The sequence below is a fragment of the Limulus polyphemus genome, unplaced genomic scaffold (genome assembly GCF_000517525.1).
Source record: "Limulus polyphemus unplaced genomic scaffold, Limulus_polyphemus-2.1.2 Scaffold2027, whole genome shotgun sequence".
NCBI lineage: Eukaryota > Metazoa > Arthropoda > Merostomata > Xiphosura > Limulidae > Limulus > Limulus polyphemus.
In genome coordinates, this window is record NW_013667637.1 from 32,448 (window position 1) to 52,012 (window position 19,565).

General features: G+C 32.1%; 1 protein-coding gene across 1 annotated transcript in view; it reads right to left on the reverse strand.

Annotated features, from left to right (window-relative positions):
* The window catches only part of LOC106465713 (R3H domain-containing protein 1-like), an 83,238-nt gene that overhangs the window by 31,764 nt on the left and 31,909 nt on the right, over positions 1 to 19,565 (reverse strand). Inside the window, exons 2-4 of the mRNA XM_022393631.1 lie at positions 18,465 to 18,658; positions 1,948 to 2,084; positions 7 to 236 (exon numbers count right to left, since the gene is read on the reverse strand). Coding sequence (XP_022249339.1) covers positions 7 to 181 — 175 coding nt within the window. The 5' untranslated portion in view covers positions 182 to 236; positions 1,948 to 2,084; positions 18,465 to 18,658. The remainder of the gene's footprint in view (positions 1 to 6; positions 237 to 1,947; positions 2,085 to 18,464; positions 18,659 to 19,565) is intronic.

Here is a 19,565-nt window from a genome sequence, read left to right on the forward strand (position 1 = left end):
CAATACCATCATCCTCCCCTCCTCCATCTGAATCCTCTTGATTCTCTGTTTCTCTTCCTCCTCCTCTATCTTCAATATGAATCATCACTGGTACAGGGTTGATACAACCTTCATCTTCTTCCAGTTCGATTTCTTCTTGCTTCGCTAAACGAGAGGTCCTAGCTCCAGGTTGCTTTTCCATTGGTTTTTGTTTTGATTTTCAACTACTTATCTAACTAATGGCATTTGGGTTAAAGCTTTGAGCCAAAAATAGAAAATAAGTAATTATTTTTATGGGAAAGTAAAATAAACATATCAGATGTAAATAAAATTAATAGAAAAGGAAAGAACTTAGACTAAAAATGTTCATAAAACTTCATTAAAGCATACTTATTAGATAATTTTCTAGTTAGAATTTATTCAAATATCAAGAATAGCAAATGAAACACTTCAATGTATTCGAAATCAATCATAATGTATGACCACAAAAAGTCAAACATTAATTGCTATCCAGAAGTAAAGCATCAAGAAGTAAAGATGAATAGATTTATGACAGTTGAACAAAACAAGAACAGTCATAAGCTAGGCTTAGAGAATCTCAGAAACCACATCACAATGTTTCCTAAAAAAAAAATACTTTTTGTTTTCAATGTTTGACCGTAAGTCAAAAACACGAGTATCTGCAACTAGCCTCTCAATTGCCGAGGCTGAAAGTTTCTATGGGCTTTACATAATTCTATATTAATAAAAAGGGATTGCATGATTGGTTTACCTCCAAAGCATTAGCAATAAAGTGGTGTACATGTTTTGTTTACATCTAAAATGTGTAACTTGTAAAACACTGAAAACTGGGACACACATTTTCTTGGTGAAATGTGGAGAACCCCCACCCCACCACCACCACCATCTTTCCTCTCATTAAGCTACTATCCTGGCTCTTAGAATTTATCATTTACTCCTAAATGTCAAAATGTATTTGACAACCCCTACTCATCAGTATAATAGCTTCAAACAAGTACAAACCACTCAAAATACATAATAATATCCTTTAATATGTAATAGCACAAAATATACTGAATCAAGTTGAGCTCGTAAAGAACAAGGAGAATCACATTTATCCCCAATTACCATCTGACACTTGAAAATAGCTATCTCAATCTTGGCAGATCACAATATTCCCCCTCATCAAGAAAAAGACCCCCTACCTTACACTGAAAACTCTTTGTTTTACAACTGCTGAGGAAAGTAGAACTTGCTATTCTAAGAACATGAGTCATCTGACAGACAAGCATTCTATAAGTGGCAGTACACATAGAACGGAAGAAAAAACATCTTGGAAATGCTGTAGTTTGTTTCTCAGGAATCAGTAAATCATTGTTGTTAGAAATAATGTTTAAGATTAAGAAAAATAATGAAGTTCATAATACAAACTTTACAGACTCAATATATAGGTTGCTTAAACATCTTTATACTACTAGAAAAGAAAGTCATAAAAACTGATGGGAAGTTAATTAGAAAAAATAATGTGAGACAAGTTTCTATTAAAGAGTGAAATATTTAATTCATTAATTTTCATGTTTTGAGATAATCAAAATCTCATTTATGAGGCAAGCCACACAAAACATTAAACAAGTTTAACTTCTGATTTTTGTTCTTTACTTCATTTTCTATCATTTTGTGACTGCCTTGGACCTACAGTCCATGTTTAGTTTATGGATCTGTTTTGCATTTATTTCAGAAAATAATCAACCATACAACCAACTAAACAAAACTTAAATGTTTTTTGTTCATTAACGTAAAAGTACTAATAAAGCTAAACAATAACTAAATTAAAGAAGTAACAAAGTAAATTAGTTATGTAAAACTTAGAGTTTCATGCTTTTACATATCATCAAAACTGGTCTGTAAAAACACATTGTTTAGATGTTATTGACTAGCCTTTCAAAGTGCAATAATTTGTAAACTCACCTTTTTCATCATTTCTTGAATGACAAGTTATATATTTGTAGACAAAATTACTGATAATTTACAACAGCAAGGCACAGGGTCTTGATTAAAAAGTTCCTTCCCATAGTTTGCTACTAATATTTAGCAAGATGTATATCCTACAAATGAATAAACAGTTTTATTTAAAAAGTAATATACTACACATTTCATAATCTTCATTTTACTATTTATAAAATCCTAAAATGTTATTTTTTCCACAGTTACAAAAATCACACTAATAAACTTGACAACATATTAAAAACAAAACTTCAGACATTTTTTACATGCTGCATGATACATCAGTTTAAGAGTAATTATTATGATTTTTTAAAGAACCTTTTCCAGATGTGTGAACATTATTGCTATAACCAAGTTTACCAACAAAAGTAAAATCTTTAAAAGTCAAAACTTGTCATCAGTTAAAAAGATAGAGTGAAATTTTTGCATCAGAAACTTTAAAGCCTGCAATGTCTTAAAAAGACTTTTTTTTCCAAAACTTGTGCAATGGCATAAAATTGTGATATGTTAAATACATAGTTTCAAACACAAAAGTGAAAATATTTCTTAAAATGCATCTTTTTTTTTAATTATTAGAATGGTAATATTTACCAATTAGATACTCATTGTTTTTTAACCTGTTATATTTATATCATTAAGGTTGTTAAATTGTCAATCATCAATCATTCTCCAAAACCAAAGTTAAAACTCTGCAATAATAAAAACTCTATGAAAAGCACGTTCCATACTTATCTAATAAATGGTGATCTTTTTAAAGGCCTAAAGCATACATTTTTCTTTAAAAAGTGGAAGAACAACAGAAAAACAAAGGAAAGGCAGTGGTAAAAGAGCTGACTCCAGAAAGCTCTACATGACTACACTTCTGTATCTCTACCAGGGTTTCAAGTGTTCGTACATATATCACAACCAAAAGTGTAAGCAAGTAACAGACAAAAATAGGTCAGGTCAAGAATAGATGTTTATAAATAGCATTAATAGAGGGGGAACAAATTACATTCACCAAGTGAAAAAGGAATTTTTAAATATAATATAAATATTCCAAATGATTTTCACAATATGCAAGTTTTCCCACCTATATTGCACATAAATCTTAAAGTTAGTATTTGATACTGAAAACTCACAAAAGTCAGTTATTCTTTCGAATAAAACTAAAATTACAATATTTATTCATTTTATCCAAGTGACAGTTATTCTTTCTCTGTCACACACTTTTATCTTTTTTTTATTCAAATTCTAGTATGAACTAAACGTGTTTTTCAGAATACCTTATTTTACTTAAACTATTAAAAAGAAAACTGTAATCCTTCATCAATAAGTAAATCTATAAACTTTAAGTTATTAGTAAAATTTCTAACATTATCAGCTAAAAATAAAGATACACTGCAATTCCACCCTAACTGTTTCAAAAAAAAAAAAATAGTGAATAAATTATCCAAATGGACCACATATAAAAAATAAAGTACACAGAAATGAATATCAATCTTATTTTGTAGAAAATAAAGAAAATCAAATTATCTTGAACCTGTTTACTAGTATGCTTTTAACATGAAGTCCATTCAGCATGGATCCTTCCTAGGAATTATTAAAAATGTTTATATCCAGTATTTCATGTTAAATTAGAATTCAAAATCATCCTTGCACAAAAATCATTGGTAAGCATTATTGGTATATTCTTACTTGTGCTTATCTGATGTATTTAACCGGTTAATTGAAAGCTATACTTTTCAAAACATAAAATTTATTGAGTCTGTTAGGGGTAAATTTGGAGGTGTAGGGGAAACAGAAACATGTCCCCCTTTGTTTCTCTGTCAACCAAAACTATATTAATTTATCAAAAATAAAGCACGTAGATGTGAAGAAAATCTCCTATCAATAAGTCAGTTGAATTTGTATTTTAATTAAGGTACACTCATAACACTGTAATATAATGCTTCTTCTACATTCTCACCCAGTCAGCATGATAGAAACTTAAATTTATGTACAGTCTTACAAAACATTGACCCACTGGGACACATACATGCCATGTGGTGTTTAGGTAGCTAATCAGACAGGACAGAAAACAAAAATCAAGGTTTACATTCATACATATAGGGGTTAGTGTTAAGAGCCAACTGTATTTTGTAAAAAGACATTATTTGATATTAAAAGCACAATTTCTATATACCTGAACTCTTAGTTGCACATTGGTAAATAAAACTACACTGTATAAAAATCTATCACTCCTATTTTTTCTACTGTATCAAGAAAGGATAAACTTTCACATATACACCTTTTTAGTCCTCCCCGTTATCTAATTTTTGCCCCTATAGCTAGTTACACTAAAAGTATTATATTACTAAAACGTGATTTCAATTTAGCCAATTTCAAAACTTACAAGTTCCAAAACATGACTTTATCGTGTCCAAAATTTTATTACCAAAGTGGCTGAATACAGATTTCTAAAAACACTATTAAAACAGCTAGGTTAAAAAATGAATTGTTCAGTCTTCTTTTAGAAACTATAATCACGAATTAATGGGTATATTTTTTATAGTCACTCCTCTCTGAGATGCTTAAAAAAGGAATTTTCATTTCAGCATCTATACAGTTTACACCTTCAAAAAGAAAAAAAGCCATTATTCCACATGTATGTTATCATCTACTAAAAGTAATCACATGATTAACAGTTGCAAACTCTATAGCAGAAGTTCTACTGTGAACATGATGTGATTATGAGAATTCTGATGCATTAAATTACTAAAATTCTCTTAAAAGGGATATCCAATTTTATAAAGTCTAATGAAGTAATTTAATCCCGACAAAATTTGTGTCACAAGTTCATTCATTAAATATATAATCTACCTAAGGTACATTAATTTTAAATATTTCAAAACTTTTCAAGTATTTACCTTATACGGTTCTAAAATCTGAAATCTCATAGCTTTTGAAATAGGAGGATAACTTTTTTCTAAAATCAAAAATTCATAACTTTCTAAATAGTGAATTTAACCTTAAAAATATGTACAAATATTTGTCAAGGAAATTATCACATAACCAGAGTAATTATAACATATAGTAGCATTTATTTTTAATTAAGTTATTAAAGGGCATTTACTATGTTCAAATTAATGGTGTATTTGGAAAACCTTACTACATTGGTTTTATAAAATAAATTGTTATAAAAAAAAAAGACATTTTGTAAATGGAAGATTTGTAGATCTCACGACAGGTGATTTTTATCCCCTTGATGACATTACTTAGATCATCACTCATACTTTTTCTATTGATTATATGTAACGTGAACACTAGAAATCAAAGAACTCAAAACATTTCATGTCTTGGAAAAATTCAGTTTCATACTGTACTTAGAAAATTAAAACTTCAGAAAACCATTATGACTGTGAATATCATAAGCTCAAGGTTCAAAGATACCCCTAAGAGGACAAAAATGTTTTTATTGTCTTGCTGATTTCTATAGAAATACCACACCAAGCTGTATACGGGCTCATTCTATGTGAAGTACCTGTTTATGTAATGCACAAAATCATTGGAAATTCCTAAGTACTATTTATTGCACATACTGTTACCATTAAAAATACACATCAGCTGCAACTTCATCAGGGTGATCAGGACATATGTATATATAAATATACAAGTATTTCCAATTATTCCAGAATTCTTTTATCTCTGTATCCTATATTTCTTTGCTCAGCAGTTGAGCCTTAGGAATTGCATTTACATACCACACAGCTTCAACATAACATAACTGAAAGACAAATAAATCTATCAATACACACCCATTTATTTCTCTTAAGATACATAGACATAATACATAAAATTTTCCTATACTTTGGTATGCACCCAATCCAATATTACTGATGACAGTAAGTGATAGTTATAGAGTAAAAAAAGTAAAAATTCCATTTAACCTGTGAACTTTACAGATTCATTAAAATTTTATATTTTTTCCTATCTTATAGGAAGACTTAAACAATGATATGATATATATATGATACATACATTATATTGCACTTACTACAATTTTCTTGAGAGAGTGTTATGAAAAGAAAATACATTTATTACATTAGAAAAGTAACAAACAATCAAATCCCAGAAGTGCAGATGCTGAGATGCTAAAGAATTTTAGTTAATACAAAAGAGCATCTATCTAATAGAGACCTGACTGATGTGTTAAAATTTTAACTTAAGGAAAAAATTATGATAAATACCCCTAATTTGCTATCAAGAACTGACATAAACAGACATTGCATATATTGAAGAAGTCATTTAACTGACTTCTGGATTTTTCAGTGTCTTTAAAGAAAAATTAAAAGTTACAAAATTACCGCCCGTTAACTTTACTAGAATTCACAACAAGAAAGAAGTAAATAAGCATGACAACTATAATTCCTAGTCCAAGCTCACTAACTCTATAACAGGCTTTACACGCTTGGTAAGTGGAAATACTGCATAATATTTCATTTACAAGTTTACTACCAGGGTAAATACACAGCAAAATGTTCACACACATAAACCAGTTTTAATATACACGAGGTTGAGTTTTTTTGTATTAAGACAGCATTGAATACTCAAATCAATAAGTCACATAACAACTAAAATTGATATAAAGTTGTGGTGAAACAGGTGTGATGCCACCTCATGAAAAGGGCCTCATATAACACATGGTGAGTGGCAGTGGATAGATGAACACTCTTCAACAACTCACCTCTATCCAACAAATCCCAAAAACAACATACAAGCCAAGAAAGAGACTAGGAAAAGTGCAGAAGCTGCCAATTGAACCAAGGCGGATGCTAACAATGGTCCCAACTCATCATCAAATTGTGTGGCAATCATTGGGAAGCTTCCAAAAAAAGTGTACGGGACAGTAAATATCTCAGCACCATAGTTAGGGGCAGACGAATCCTAGAAAATTCTGATCTATTCAGGTTGACCACAAACTCCATTCTGGAACTCCACATTTTCAGAGTCTATTCTCTGAGCATCTAAATATGTTTCCACCTGGCAGTTGTAGGTAAAAGCATGTTGTTCTGATAAATGTGGCAGACAAGGCATAGCTGTCCCTTCACATAACTGAGCAGTAATCCTTCCTGCATGAACTGCAATATCAGGGGATGGAGGGAGAAACAAGTACTCATATTCAGACATTTCTACTATCAAGGAAGGCTCAGACTCAAAAGCAACCAAAGAAAGACCCAACTGAAGAAAAGGAGCTGGAGGCAACTGATCCAAATTGGCCTCATGAGAAGCTGATAGAGTAAAGGAAGGTGCTTGAAAAAGTGAATCTAATTTCTGTTCAAAATGTCCAGGATTACCCACAAGTCCAGCCTCAGAGCCCCCCAGAGAAAAACACCACTGGACTGAATATATGTCTCCATCTCGCTACAGATAAGGTCACGAGTAGCCTCAACCAACAGCAACTCCCACCCAAATTCATGAGCACCTAGATAGAGGTGGGATAGGAAAGACCTGATTTGCCTCCGTGTTCAATGCATTAATCCAGGAATTCATGCCATAAATTGGCTTGCCAAAGAAATTTTTTTTAGGTTTACGAAAATCAAATAGGTTACACGAAGAATGCCCAGAGTATCTCCAATAGTTGTACTACAGAGAAACCCGTTAGTGAACGCTTTGCTGAGAAAAGGTGACAATATTATCTGAAGGAGGTGCTTATATATAGTACCAAGATAGAGGGCATACTGACATAGGTGGAGAGTGTCACGAGACAGATACTGCCAAGGACAATTAAGTGAGGAATAAAAGACTGGAGCAGGCTTGAACAAATAATACCAATACTTAGATAGGCAAAGGAAAATAAACCCTAGTAATCGAGTAATAGCTGTAGTGTGAGAAGAGGTAAGCATGTTATGGAATAAACTAATCTTCTGGATAAAAGGCTAAGTTTTGACACTTCTGAACAGAGGTCACATAAAAAAATAACAAAACTGTACAAAAGTGAGTTTTCCATTTCCTTTACAACTTGCTTTTCTCTTCCTCTAATGACTGTTTTTGGAATCTCTCTATGTGGTGATAATGTTCCTGTCCAGTAGTAAAGTTCTCATCATATGCCTACAAACATTAAAATAGCACTGTACAGCCAAAGGTATCCTAATTGTTTAGCCTAACTCATCCCTAATGGCTTTTAACTCAAGTGTACTTATTGTACTGAAGTGATAGGTTTTCTATACCAAATGCAGAAAATCATGTACTTTCTCAATCAATGGAATTGATCTTTGAGCACTTAAACATTGCCAATTCAACTCTATGTAGCAAACAATGAAATTACAGGATATGCTGTCCAATCTCATTTTGCAAGAGAGCACCTACCCCTCTTATAGCTTCCACATTAACAGTAGAACTATCTTCTCCAAAAGTACTTAATTTGTCTCACCACCAATCTGAAAAGTACTTTAAGATTGATTGAGCATGACAGTGATATAGTTCAGCTAAGCCTACCAGACAATTCACTACTACATCTGCAGAAAAATACCTGCAATACACAATTACACTACCTCTCCCAGCTATATCTGTTCCACAATCAGTTAAAACAGAAATGTAATTTGCACTGTAAATCCCTTTTTACAAATCTCCTTTTATTTCATCAGCAATGTCAGCAACAAATTCAGCACGTGCTATATTGACGTCATATGTTTTGGATGCATCAAACTATTCTTCTTCATGAGGACAATCTACAAATCAGACAAGTAGCATTGAATTTCATTTTTAATTCCTTGTGATTTTTTACTGCATTGATTTTACTAGCATGTATCATTGCTCTGGCTATAAGTGTCTTGGTTGACACTTCAGTCCCTAGCATTTTTATGTTTTCACTGTGCTTTTTCATAGTCTATTTTTCAAAATGGTCTGTTACAGAAATAGAATAAATTTTACTTGCAACCAGCTGGCTCCACCTTTATACAAAACTTGCAATACATTTTCTGTTTTCATTCAGTGTAACATAACCAGGAAAATTCTTGAAGTCACAAAGTCTTAAGCTGCCAAACAAGTTTTTTGGCAGTGATAGTATATTGTTTAAGCAGGAAGAATGCTGTTGAATGAATCAGTCAACTGAACAATGACATCTGTGGCATTCTCTGGATCTGTCCAATTGTCTTTTCCTTCAGTCAGACACTAGAAATTGATGGCCAGAGATTTTCCTTGTGGCAGTTGTATTCCTTTTTGAATTGTCACTGTTGACAAACCCAAGTGACATATACATTTGAACAGCTGTTTAAAAAAACATTTTTAATAACCACACACCTTCTAAAACGGCACTATTATGCACTTTTAAAAGTATAAGAGATACTTTCACCCGTTGTTTTGTCAACTAACCATGACATGACTAAATCTTTGTATTTATAAGGCTGATGCAATCACATGGCAGATAACAATCAATTCTTTTTATGTAAACAAATCAATGTAAGTGTCCTAAGTTCTAATAATATAACTAATCAGTGTAGTTTTACAAAAAAAAAAAACTTGAATATTTTTATTGTTAAAGCCAACACTACAGATATTTTTATGCAAACAAATTTGATAATGAATGAAGAAGTGTATGTTAGCATGATGTAGCATTACAAGTTTTATAAATTTTGTTTTAGGGAAGTATTTTACTGATTATTTTTTTTATCTCACTACAATCTTATTTGTTGAATTGCTTAATGAAAACAACAGAAAAATCAGAAGATTCATATTTTTGAGATTTAATTACTAAATTGCAAGTGTTTTTGGATTTTTTTCAATCCTTGGTAACTTCTTTTAATTTGATAAACAAAATTTCCAAATGTAAAATGGGTTTTTATTGCACACAAAAGGTTACTTGTTTTTGTGACGAACAGATATTCATCAAGCTAATAGTTTGTCTTTCATCCATCCATATTTAAAAATGGCAGCTGTTAAGTGTTGGGAACCAGTTTTGTATCTATCATTATTACAGCAAAAATTTTGATTGTACATCTTACATAATTTACTTCTAAATCTTAAAAATTGTTACAAAGATGTTTATATTAAGGCATACATTGTTCATCCAACCAAACTGCAACTTAGTAAAAATCAATCTTGTTTTCTGGTATCCTTCTCCATTATAAGTGAATTCATAACAACCTGCAGCATCATATACATGTATATTTAAGTAAAAACCAACTAGGAACAAATAAATTATTTATCAATGCATGCTATAAACTCTATGGAACCAACACATTTTTCTAACATGATGCTAATAACACAGTAATATCTTAAACATTTTCTGGATAATAGTCAGAAACAAAAACATTTGTCACACAAAATATTTATTGTTCATTTTTAATACTGAACTCAAGAACTACACAATAATCCTGTTAAAATCTTTACTCAGTTTATATGAGTGATTCATCACAAACTAAGTAAAAGACCTGTTGTGTCTCAATGTCAAATGCTCATTGACCTACTGAAAGAAATCCATTTACAATAATCGTTTTAAACACATATAAGACACGTGACTGCCTTAGGCTTCGATTATTCCAAATGGATTTTTTCTTGTTATTTGGATATTACAGATGTTCAAGAACAAAGGGTCATAAACTACAGTGTTTGTGCCAGACACCATCGGTGAGTTAAAAATAACATTTGGAATTAAAATATATTCATTTATATATTACTTTATCTCTCATCAAGTGCAAAAAATATGTAATTTTAATTTCTTACAATAATAGTTAAGTGCCTAATTTGAGTTTTAAGTTTAATGTGTTTTTTTTTTTGTTTTTTTTGGGGGGGATACAAGCCATTAACCCAACTAACTTCAACTGCAACAAAAATTCTCTGCATACACATTTCTTTAAACCTTAGTAATATTGAAAAAAAAGGCATATGACTTCTTACTCACACTTGCATCCCAAAATTCTTCTTATCCTTACTAAATTATTGACAGTTGCTATGAAAATTGCCAATTTTCAAGCCAATAATGCAAACTGTGATCAGATCAATGACATAGCCACAAGTAACCTACCTGCTGCTTTGTAATTTACATGTGATTTCCATTGAACAACACACCCTAAATACAACAATCTTTCTTTCTACATGTTGGTTATGATATTTTAATAACACATTTAGAAGTTTTTCCAATTTACAAGAAGCTCAGATTTTTCTGAAACACTTGACAAACAACACCCTTCAATAAAATTCATCATAAAAAAATGCTTAAAATTTGATCATTTCTCAACATCATTATCAACTAGATCAGATCAAGAAAATTTTCATGAAGTGTTTGTCACAAGTCCACCCAAACTGACCTCTACTCAGAGGTGTCACTAAGCACTGGCACCCAGGTCCCATGTCTTGATTCTATTTGACAGTGCCCCAAATCCACAGTTGGGGTTTGGAAAAATCAGAAAGGAAAACCATACTTGATAACATACAGTAATGCCAAAAATTCTGGGCACCTATGGGCATTAGCCCCAAATCTTTAAGCACCTAGTGACATCTCTGTCTTTACTTTACCTTGGTATTCCACTTACCCCACTAATAATAAACAAACATACTAAAAACTAACTCCTGATGCTATATCCATTTTGTAATTCCCTAAACATTCTGAATTCAAAAATCCAGCATCTAGGATCTTGTTTTTTTTCACATCAACAAATTTTTTATACAGCAAGCTACATAGGTTAAAAAAGGAGAAAACTCAATACCTGCATAAACAAGCACAATTATGCACTCTCACACATCTTTCAATATAAACAAGACTGTGGTCACAACACCTCCTCTCATGTAACTTCTACAGAAAACAACTGCAATAGAAAAATCATGAAAGTCCCATTAATAGAAATAAAAACCTCTATAAACAAATATCCTGTCTCCCAATCATATTTATTCACCAATGATATTTCAGCTGCTTTATGATTGGTTCACATAAACTGTTATAATTTCAAGTGTAATTATTCAACACTCACTCGTATGTTGTACCTGTTGATGACAAATAAACTTGTCAGAATCTCATATTTCGTTTTTTCTTGGTTCAATCTTCCTGTTTGGCCATTTTAAAACAATCTATTCAGCTTACTACAGAACTCCTAATTCTATATACTAAATATCTAAATTAGAAACATAAACCTACTCATAAACAAAGATTCAATGATATCCAGAAACCATAAAAAAAATTAAAAACTGAAATCCGCCTGCCCTTTGCTAAACGCACTGCTATCGTCATTCGCTTTACAGAACATGACCTTCGTGTTAAAAAGTGGTACAACTTACATATTCATTGGTTGCACACGTTAAGTTCATATGATGAATAAAGTTGCTCAGGTATGAGAAACAATAATATCGCAGAACCAGCAATTTAAGCTAACGGATAAATATAAAGAGAAAAGACCCTCATTCACGATATCAGCTAAACTTGAACTTACTACTGTTACACTAGGGGTGAAGTTTTCCATATGCACACACTAAAGTAGCTGTTTTCCTGAGCGACGAGCACTAATAGAGCTAAAAACGAAAGATTCGCCAATTCAACATTATTTTATCTTGAAAACACTGCCAACATTTTACCATCTCAGCCTAGAAAGTAACATTACAGTTTGCCTTTGAAGAAGAAAGATCCATCTTTCGAAAGCGCTCAGGTTATAAGGTTTTTATTCATTGCAGCAAGGAAGATAGTCAACAACACAGGCCTCCACTGATCGATAATTTTTTGTTACTTCATTCTTTGTTATTCAGCGGTTGGGGTAAGAGCGTCTGCTCAGTCAAAAAAAGGTTTCTTACCTCGATGTGAAAACAAAAACAATAATACTTTTTTTGATAAATAAACAGAGTGAAATATGACAAGGAAAAGCTCTCGAGTTTTGTTGTTTTTCTCTTTCGAGAAATAATAAACACTGGAAACCAGGATACTGCACCAGAATTTTCTCAGTCAATTTCAATAAATATCTTAGGGATAAAAGTATACAAAAATACAAATTTTTTGTTTCCTACTTAGACGACGCAGGCGTGTAAACTGTCAAGTCAAAAGGCTAAGGTAGGCAAGAAACACGCGCATAGAACAAAAAAGAGAGTACAATTCAGATTTATTAATTTTCTTCTAAGTTTCTTTGCGTTTTATTCATATTTATAGTACATTTATTTTACTCTGATGCATGTTAAAACCACGAAGCTGCCGCTTGCCGAAAGAAGCGATAACGATTCCTTAGGAAAAACTGTCTCAGCCCAAGGAACACAGATGATAACACAGCTTGCGAGCTGACTAATCAATAACTCTACGTACACAACCTGTTTATATACTAGATGTATAGGCAACGAGTAAAGGATGTACAGAAAACCTCGTACAATTACGTTACACACTTGTCTTTCGAGTCAAAAAAGTTTAGGATTTATTTATCAATTTCATAATATGGTGAATTGTAAATTATCACGACTTGCATGTCATAAATAAATAATTTAAAGTAAAAGACTGTAACATAAGAACAGATGATTATACGTAATATACGCATTTCAGTGACTTATAAAAACTATTTCCCTCAGTATCACTCACAGTTCTGCATACGCTATTTTCTTGTATACGCTCAAGAGTAACAACTACTGTGAATCCGGGCCAGAATGCGGTATTGATTAGCTGCATTTCGAAAGGGTTTAATATTTTCCCGCTGGTCGTACTCATGTCTGGGTATGCATGTAGAACAGACAACCTCGTTCCAAGATACCAAGTATAAAAAACAAGTGACAAGAGAGCTCCGACATCCGAAATTAGGAGATTAATTAAATTCTGCATAACAAACATTTCTGTTCATTTTTTTCTGAAACATCAAAAAAGAGCAAAACGGTCTTTTCTGACCACATCAATACACTGGTATTACTAAACATTACCATAGTCAATAAAATATAAAATACACTTAAAGAGCGTATCCGCCACAACAGAACGAACACCACAGCATATCGTAAGTCTGTAACAAGCAAACTTCCTTCCATTTTTAAGAATCAGCCGGTGAGCGTTGCAATCTTTCTTTAAATGGAATGGTATATTAATCGTTAAATATCTCTGTCCAACGCTTGATATACAAGAATACGTTTGTAACCTACATAGATCCAATGTACATAATTTAAACTGTTAAATTTCAATTGCCATAACAGTAAATTGTAGTGGTTTTGTCCATACAAGATCTGAACGAACATAAGTTAGAACCATTATAATCGAATTAACCTTTGTTGTTGTTTTTACTATTTACTTTATACAAAGTTTATACGTATGTAACATCATCACATAGGAACTGTCTTCGCAAATCTGTGTATAAAGATCTTATATTCACACACGCAAGCGCACTCACACATTGCTCGAGAACGCCAATTCCACGCGCCGCCATTACTGAGTACTGTGATATAGAATATATATTTACACCACAAGAAAACACGTTATACACGAACATGAGCACAAAAATACAAACAGACATATAATGATGTAACTGTAGCGTATTATGAAATAATACGCTAATATCCGTTGATTGAAGTTTACGCTGCTGTTTAGCCGAGTATTTCATGATAAACCAGTTGTTTCTAATCATTATTCAGAGATCTTTCAAGGATAAACGCACATGAAAATGGCACCAGAGCTTATATAGCAACAAAGTGAATATACAATTCTGTATTACCATCGCTTTTTGAAAATGAACAACCCTATACGTCCGTATTTCTCTGGTTAGTCAGCACCGATTCAACCTTGAATATAAACACCCAATAAACGTTTCATATTTACACTGTTTAAGTCTGTGAATTTAAATTCACAGGCCATATTGATAACAAAAGATAAACATTTTAGAATCACATGAAATCACGATAACGGTGACGGGATACTTATCTTGCATACATATACACACATTTTGTTAACTGGCTATCGTATGGGATGATATTAGCTAGAAATCTCAAAGAAATGATATCAAATTCAAAGTGAATTCTCGTTCGTTGTTCGTTATTTTACTGATACTTGATAGAAACAATGAACCGAGTTTTAATCTAATTTTTTGATTATGTTTGAAAGGCATTACGGACACTAAAGTTCTCGCAATATCCACATAATGTACGGATAACAGCCTAATCTTATATTATGAAATCATCAAAAACCTTATAAAGTTTTTGAAACAATAATGAAATACAAGGATCACCCTCTTAATGGTTTATATAAAACTAGCAGTACCTTTAAATTTGGATGCACTATGATGTCTTAAAACAGAAATTTAAAATCATTACCGGGTTAATGGTATTTTACGTACATTTTTCAATTAGAAACTCCTTAGTAATGATTTTAATACTTCATAGAAATCGAACGAAATAAACTATCACTGTATTTTATTTTATTTTTCTTAATGTTCAGCGACCTCTACATTAGTTTTATTGTTGTGTTACATTTTTATACTATAATTGTTTTGATACCAAATCAAGATATAAAGAGACAATACGGTTAAATAATTTCTATTATTACGACATCCTAGTTTTTTTTTCATTAAAAATACAAAAAAGCAGAAATATTTCTATGTAAATATCATCGTAACGTGTGTGGTTGTTCTTGGCTGGTTCTGTTAAATTATTTGGTGAAAATAATTCGAAGTCCAGTCCTCTTATTTCTTCCTTCACGTTCTTACAAGCTTGGAGACTGTTATAACTTATATGTCTCATTTACAGCCATGTTAATTATTCTACACTCACATAAAAATAAACTTACTTATACAAAATAACTCAATATGTGCGATAGCTAACAGAACCAGATACTTCATTAAAAACAAAACTAGGATTGAAGCGAAAACACACTGACTGATTCACTCTACCAGCTGGCAACAAACATCTATCCTATTGATGCTTCACTGACACCCCTTTTTTATATTACAACCTCGACTGTACTCGAAAATGTGGCGTTAAAATCTTTAGGACTTTCCAAGCCAACATTATTAAAGTTTTCGATCTTAACATCATCATTACAACATTAAAAATATAGCTTAAAACTGTAACTTACGCATAGTTTTAATAAATAAGTGGTTAGAATGGCTAGCTATTTTATAGAACTTTTAGCTTCTAGGCCTCAGAGCACTTAAAGTTTACGTTCACAGCTACAAAACAACTATTACTGCAAACTACTCGTCTTGGTTACTTTTTCGTTTCGAAAACAATCATCTGATTTCTCAATTTCAAAACGCTTGCGTCATGTTTTCAACGTAAAAATTTAGGGGGTTATAAAATATATTTAATCGGTCAGTAAAGAACTAAATTAAGCCAACCACTAAAACTGCCGACCCTCTTGTGCTAACGTTACCTAGTGGCCTCAGGCTCCTAGGTTCTATATGCCTCATGCATGTATGTATATAAGCTATTAAAAATCAAATCTTATTTTTACTTAATCTAAATGTGTATGGTGAATAAACATAAACTGTTTAATTTTGAAAAACATGATAAAAAACTGGCTCCAAGATTTAACCGACAAAAGCTATAGCTCTCAAGAACAAACTATTGCAAACACAAGAAGCCGAAACAGTTAACCCTTAAAATATCAAGAACGGTCAATATATTCTATGACCATTCTTGTGCATAGATTTCATAAAATAAGAACATTCAACGTTTAATAATGCACAATAATTTATTGTGTATTATGAATGTATTGGCACTGGGTCATATGTTTTAATAACATGGGCACATTTTCGTCACACGTCTGATAATAATCCATTAAACAACAATCAGCAGGATCTTATTTGGTTAAAAATAAAAAAAAAATGCTTAAAACAATAAAAAAACATGCATAAATCATGTTGGATATATATATTTATTTTGTATATTGGTAAGTAAATGGTTAAATAAACACCATTTTATACATAATACAAAACTATAACTCTTAAAATTCTGATCTTCACAGTCAAACATTTGTATGGGGGGCATGCACAAATCTCATGAAGTTGAAGCTTATATATGTGCAAACGGTAAGAGTCACACTCACTTCTGACAGCATTTTCTGGCATACATGTTCTGGGTTATATTCGCACTGTTTAAATCTTGTTCCGTCTATATTATACTGTCTATATTTACAATTTCAATATTAATTTCATGTTTCCTACGAGATGTCACATTTACAAACCGACATGTGGTTGCATACAAATACACAAACTAAAAGTTAACTTTCTAATCCTAATTATCATTTTATCTATTATTACGTATTCTGATTTTTATTTGTGACAAACATTAACATTGATGATAATTTTTCCTCTTCGATTTTTACAGTATATTCGACCGTTTTCCATTTGAAACACACAATTAAATTTAAGCCTCCGCGTTTCCATAGCAGTTAAATTAAAATTAAAGGATGAATTTATAAATAAAAAGACAATATCAAACTAAATTAATAACTCGTAATAGGAATACATTTTATTTTTATTCATAAGAGAAACTCTAACAGCAATAAATCTGACATGACACAGCATGGGCATCCGCAAAGGGAGGGGAGGAAAGGGGGCACCTGTACCTAAGGATTATCAATTCTGCATTTCCATAATTTTAGATCCTGGCTGTTAGGACGCTGGACTCACAATCTGCTGGTCGCGGGTTCGAATCCCCGTCCCACCAAACATATTCGCCCTTTCAGCCGTGGAGGTATTATAATGTGACGGTAAATCACACTATTCGTTGGTAAAACAGTAATCCAAGAGTTGGCGGTAGGTGGTGGTGACTAGCTGCCTTCCCTCTAGTCTTTCACTACTAAATTAGGGACGGCTAGCGCAGATAGCCCTCGTGTAGTTTTGCGCGAACTTCCAATCAAACCAAACCAAAATCCTAGTTATAGCTTTGATATCATTTTCTCATCTTGCTCCCCCCCCCCTCTGTAATATATCCTGCGGACGTCCTTGTGATACAGATGTTGTTTTTCATTATATCCTAAGCATATATACGAGTTCGTTGAAGCATTTCAAGCTGTGTTCTTATTTCTTCATGCCTCAGACAGTTATAATAGGGTAGTCAACTTGTAGAATTGATTATCGTAAGAACATGGAAAGGGATAAGTTTCATACGGCAGTTACTGAGAGGGTACCTAACATTCCTATAAATTAATAACGATAATAGCGTATGTATGAAATCATATACTTACTTTAAAACATGGATATTAAACTTCGAATTAAAAACTTAAAAGAAAAATAAAAGTTATGACGCCAATTTTTCGAAATTAACTTCATTAAAACCATGAAAAAATATTACGCTGAGTCGGCGAGTACTTGCTAATCGTACCAGCACGCCAAGAAGCCAGTGGATCAATACACTCACATAATAACATTAACAGAACCTGATCTTGTTTTTTACTTCTAGGTAATGAGCACTGAGCATAAATTTCAATTAAACATTTCAAGAAGATATGCTGTTGATGACTGAAAAAAATATAACGTAAATTTTACTAGAAATTGAAACCTTTCCATAAATATATTACAAAAAATGTAAACATATCGAATCTGACTTAGTATGTGTACTCAGTCTAAAATATAATGTCTTACCGCTATGCTGGTGGCAGAACTCGATTACTTCTCGTCTTGCCCTGGGCTATCAACAAACATACCACGGTGCTCCTCACCGACTCAGTTTACAGGTTCTCCACTTAAAAAAGTAATGTTTTTCAGCGAATTTGTCAGTCATGACTCTGCACTAGTGAATCAAACGAGCTGGCTTTAGAAAGAATTCTGTCCCGCAACTGAAACGTCAAAAACACAATCTCACACAGATATAAGGCGACATCTGGCGGACAATAATTTGTACTTCTTAAAGCTATTAATTGGCACAGCAGAAATACATCAGTGAATTTTAAAACTTACGATACTCAATACACACTATTTAAAAGTACCTTTTTTGTATTGCTTTAGCACTAGGAACCAACGTGATTATACGTAGATTAAACAAAATATTTCCACATAGTTAATTCACTATTACTATGTTATTCGTTTCCAGGAACTGATACAATAAACTAAAAAAAATACTAAAGTACAGGTCTTGTATTTCACAGTATGGTGTGCTAAAATTCAAGTGAAAGTACCTTAAAATACATAAGTGCCCACCCAATAACTTGATCCACGGTACATTAAAAATGAAATTCATCGATCTTAATGCATACACCACTTACAAGATGCGTTCTCCAAACGCTGATCCGATAGCTTATTTGCATGATAATTATCGCACATTCTGAATAGCTTATACCTTATAATAAAAATTGCCCCATTCTTTTGCATAAACGATCTTAAAAAGTCGATTTGTAAACCTTCTCACTTTCAAACATAAACATTCTTAAAAACTCTAGTAACAAAATACTCGACACTCTCTGCACACGTGATTAAACAGGGTAACTTAAAACTCCTCGTCAAACGTTTATTCACTTTTAATTTTCCTATACGTATATTTTAGTGATGTTATTTAATGAGGGCACTGCATCCACAGGTGCATTATTAACGTTATTTAACAAGTTACTTCTCGAAATCAGAATGCCTACATAACTTATTGCACGTCTACCAATTTCAAAAGCATAAATTTTTTGAGCTTACTTAATTTAACATCTGAATTACAGAGCCCAATTTTACAATTAATAAAAATTAATTTCATATATTACG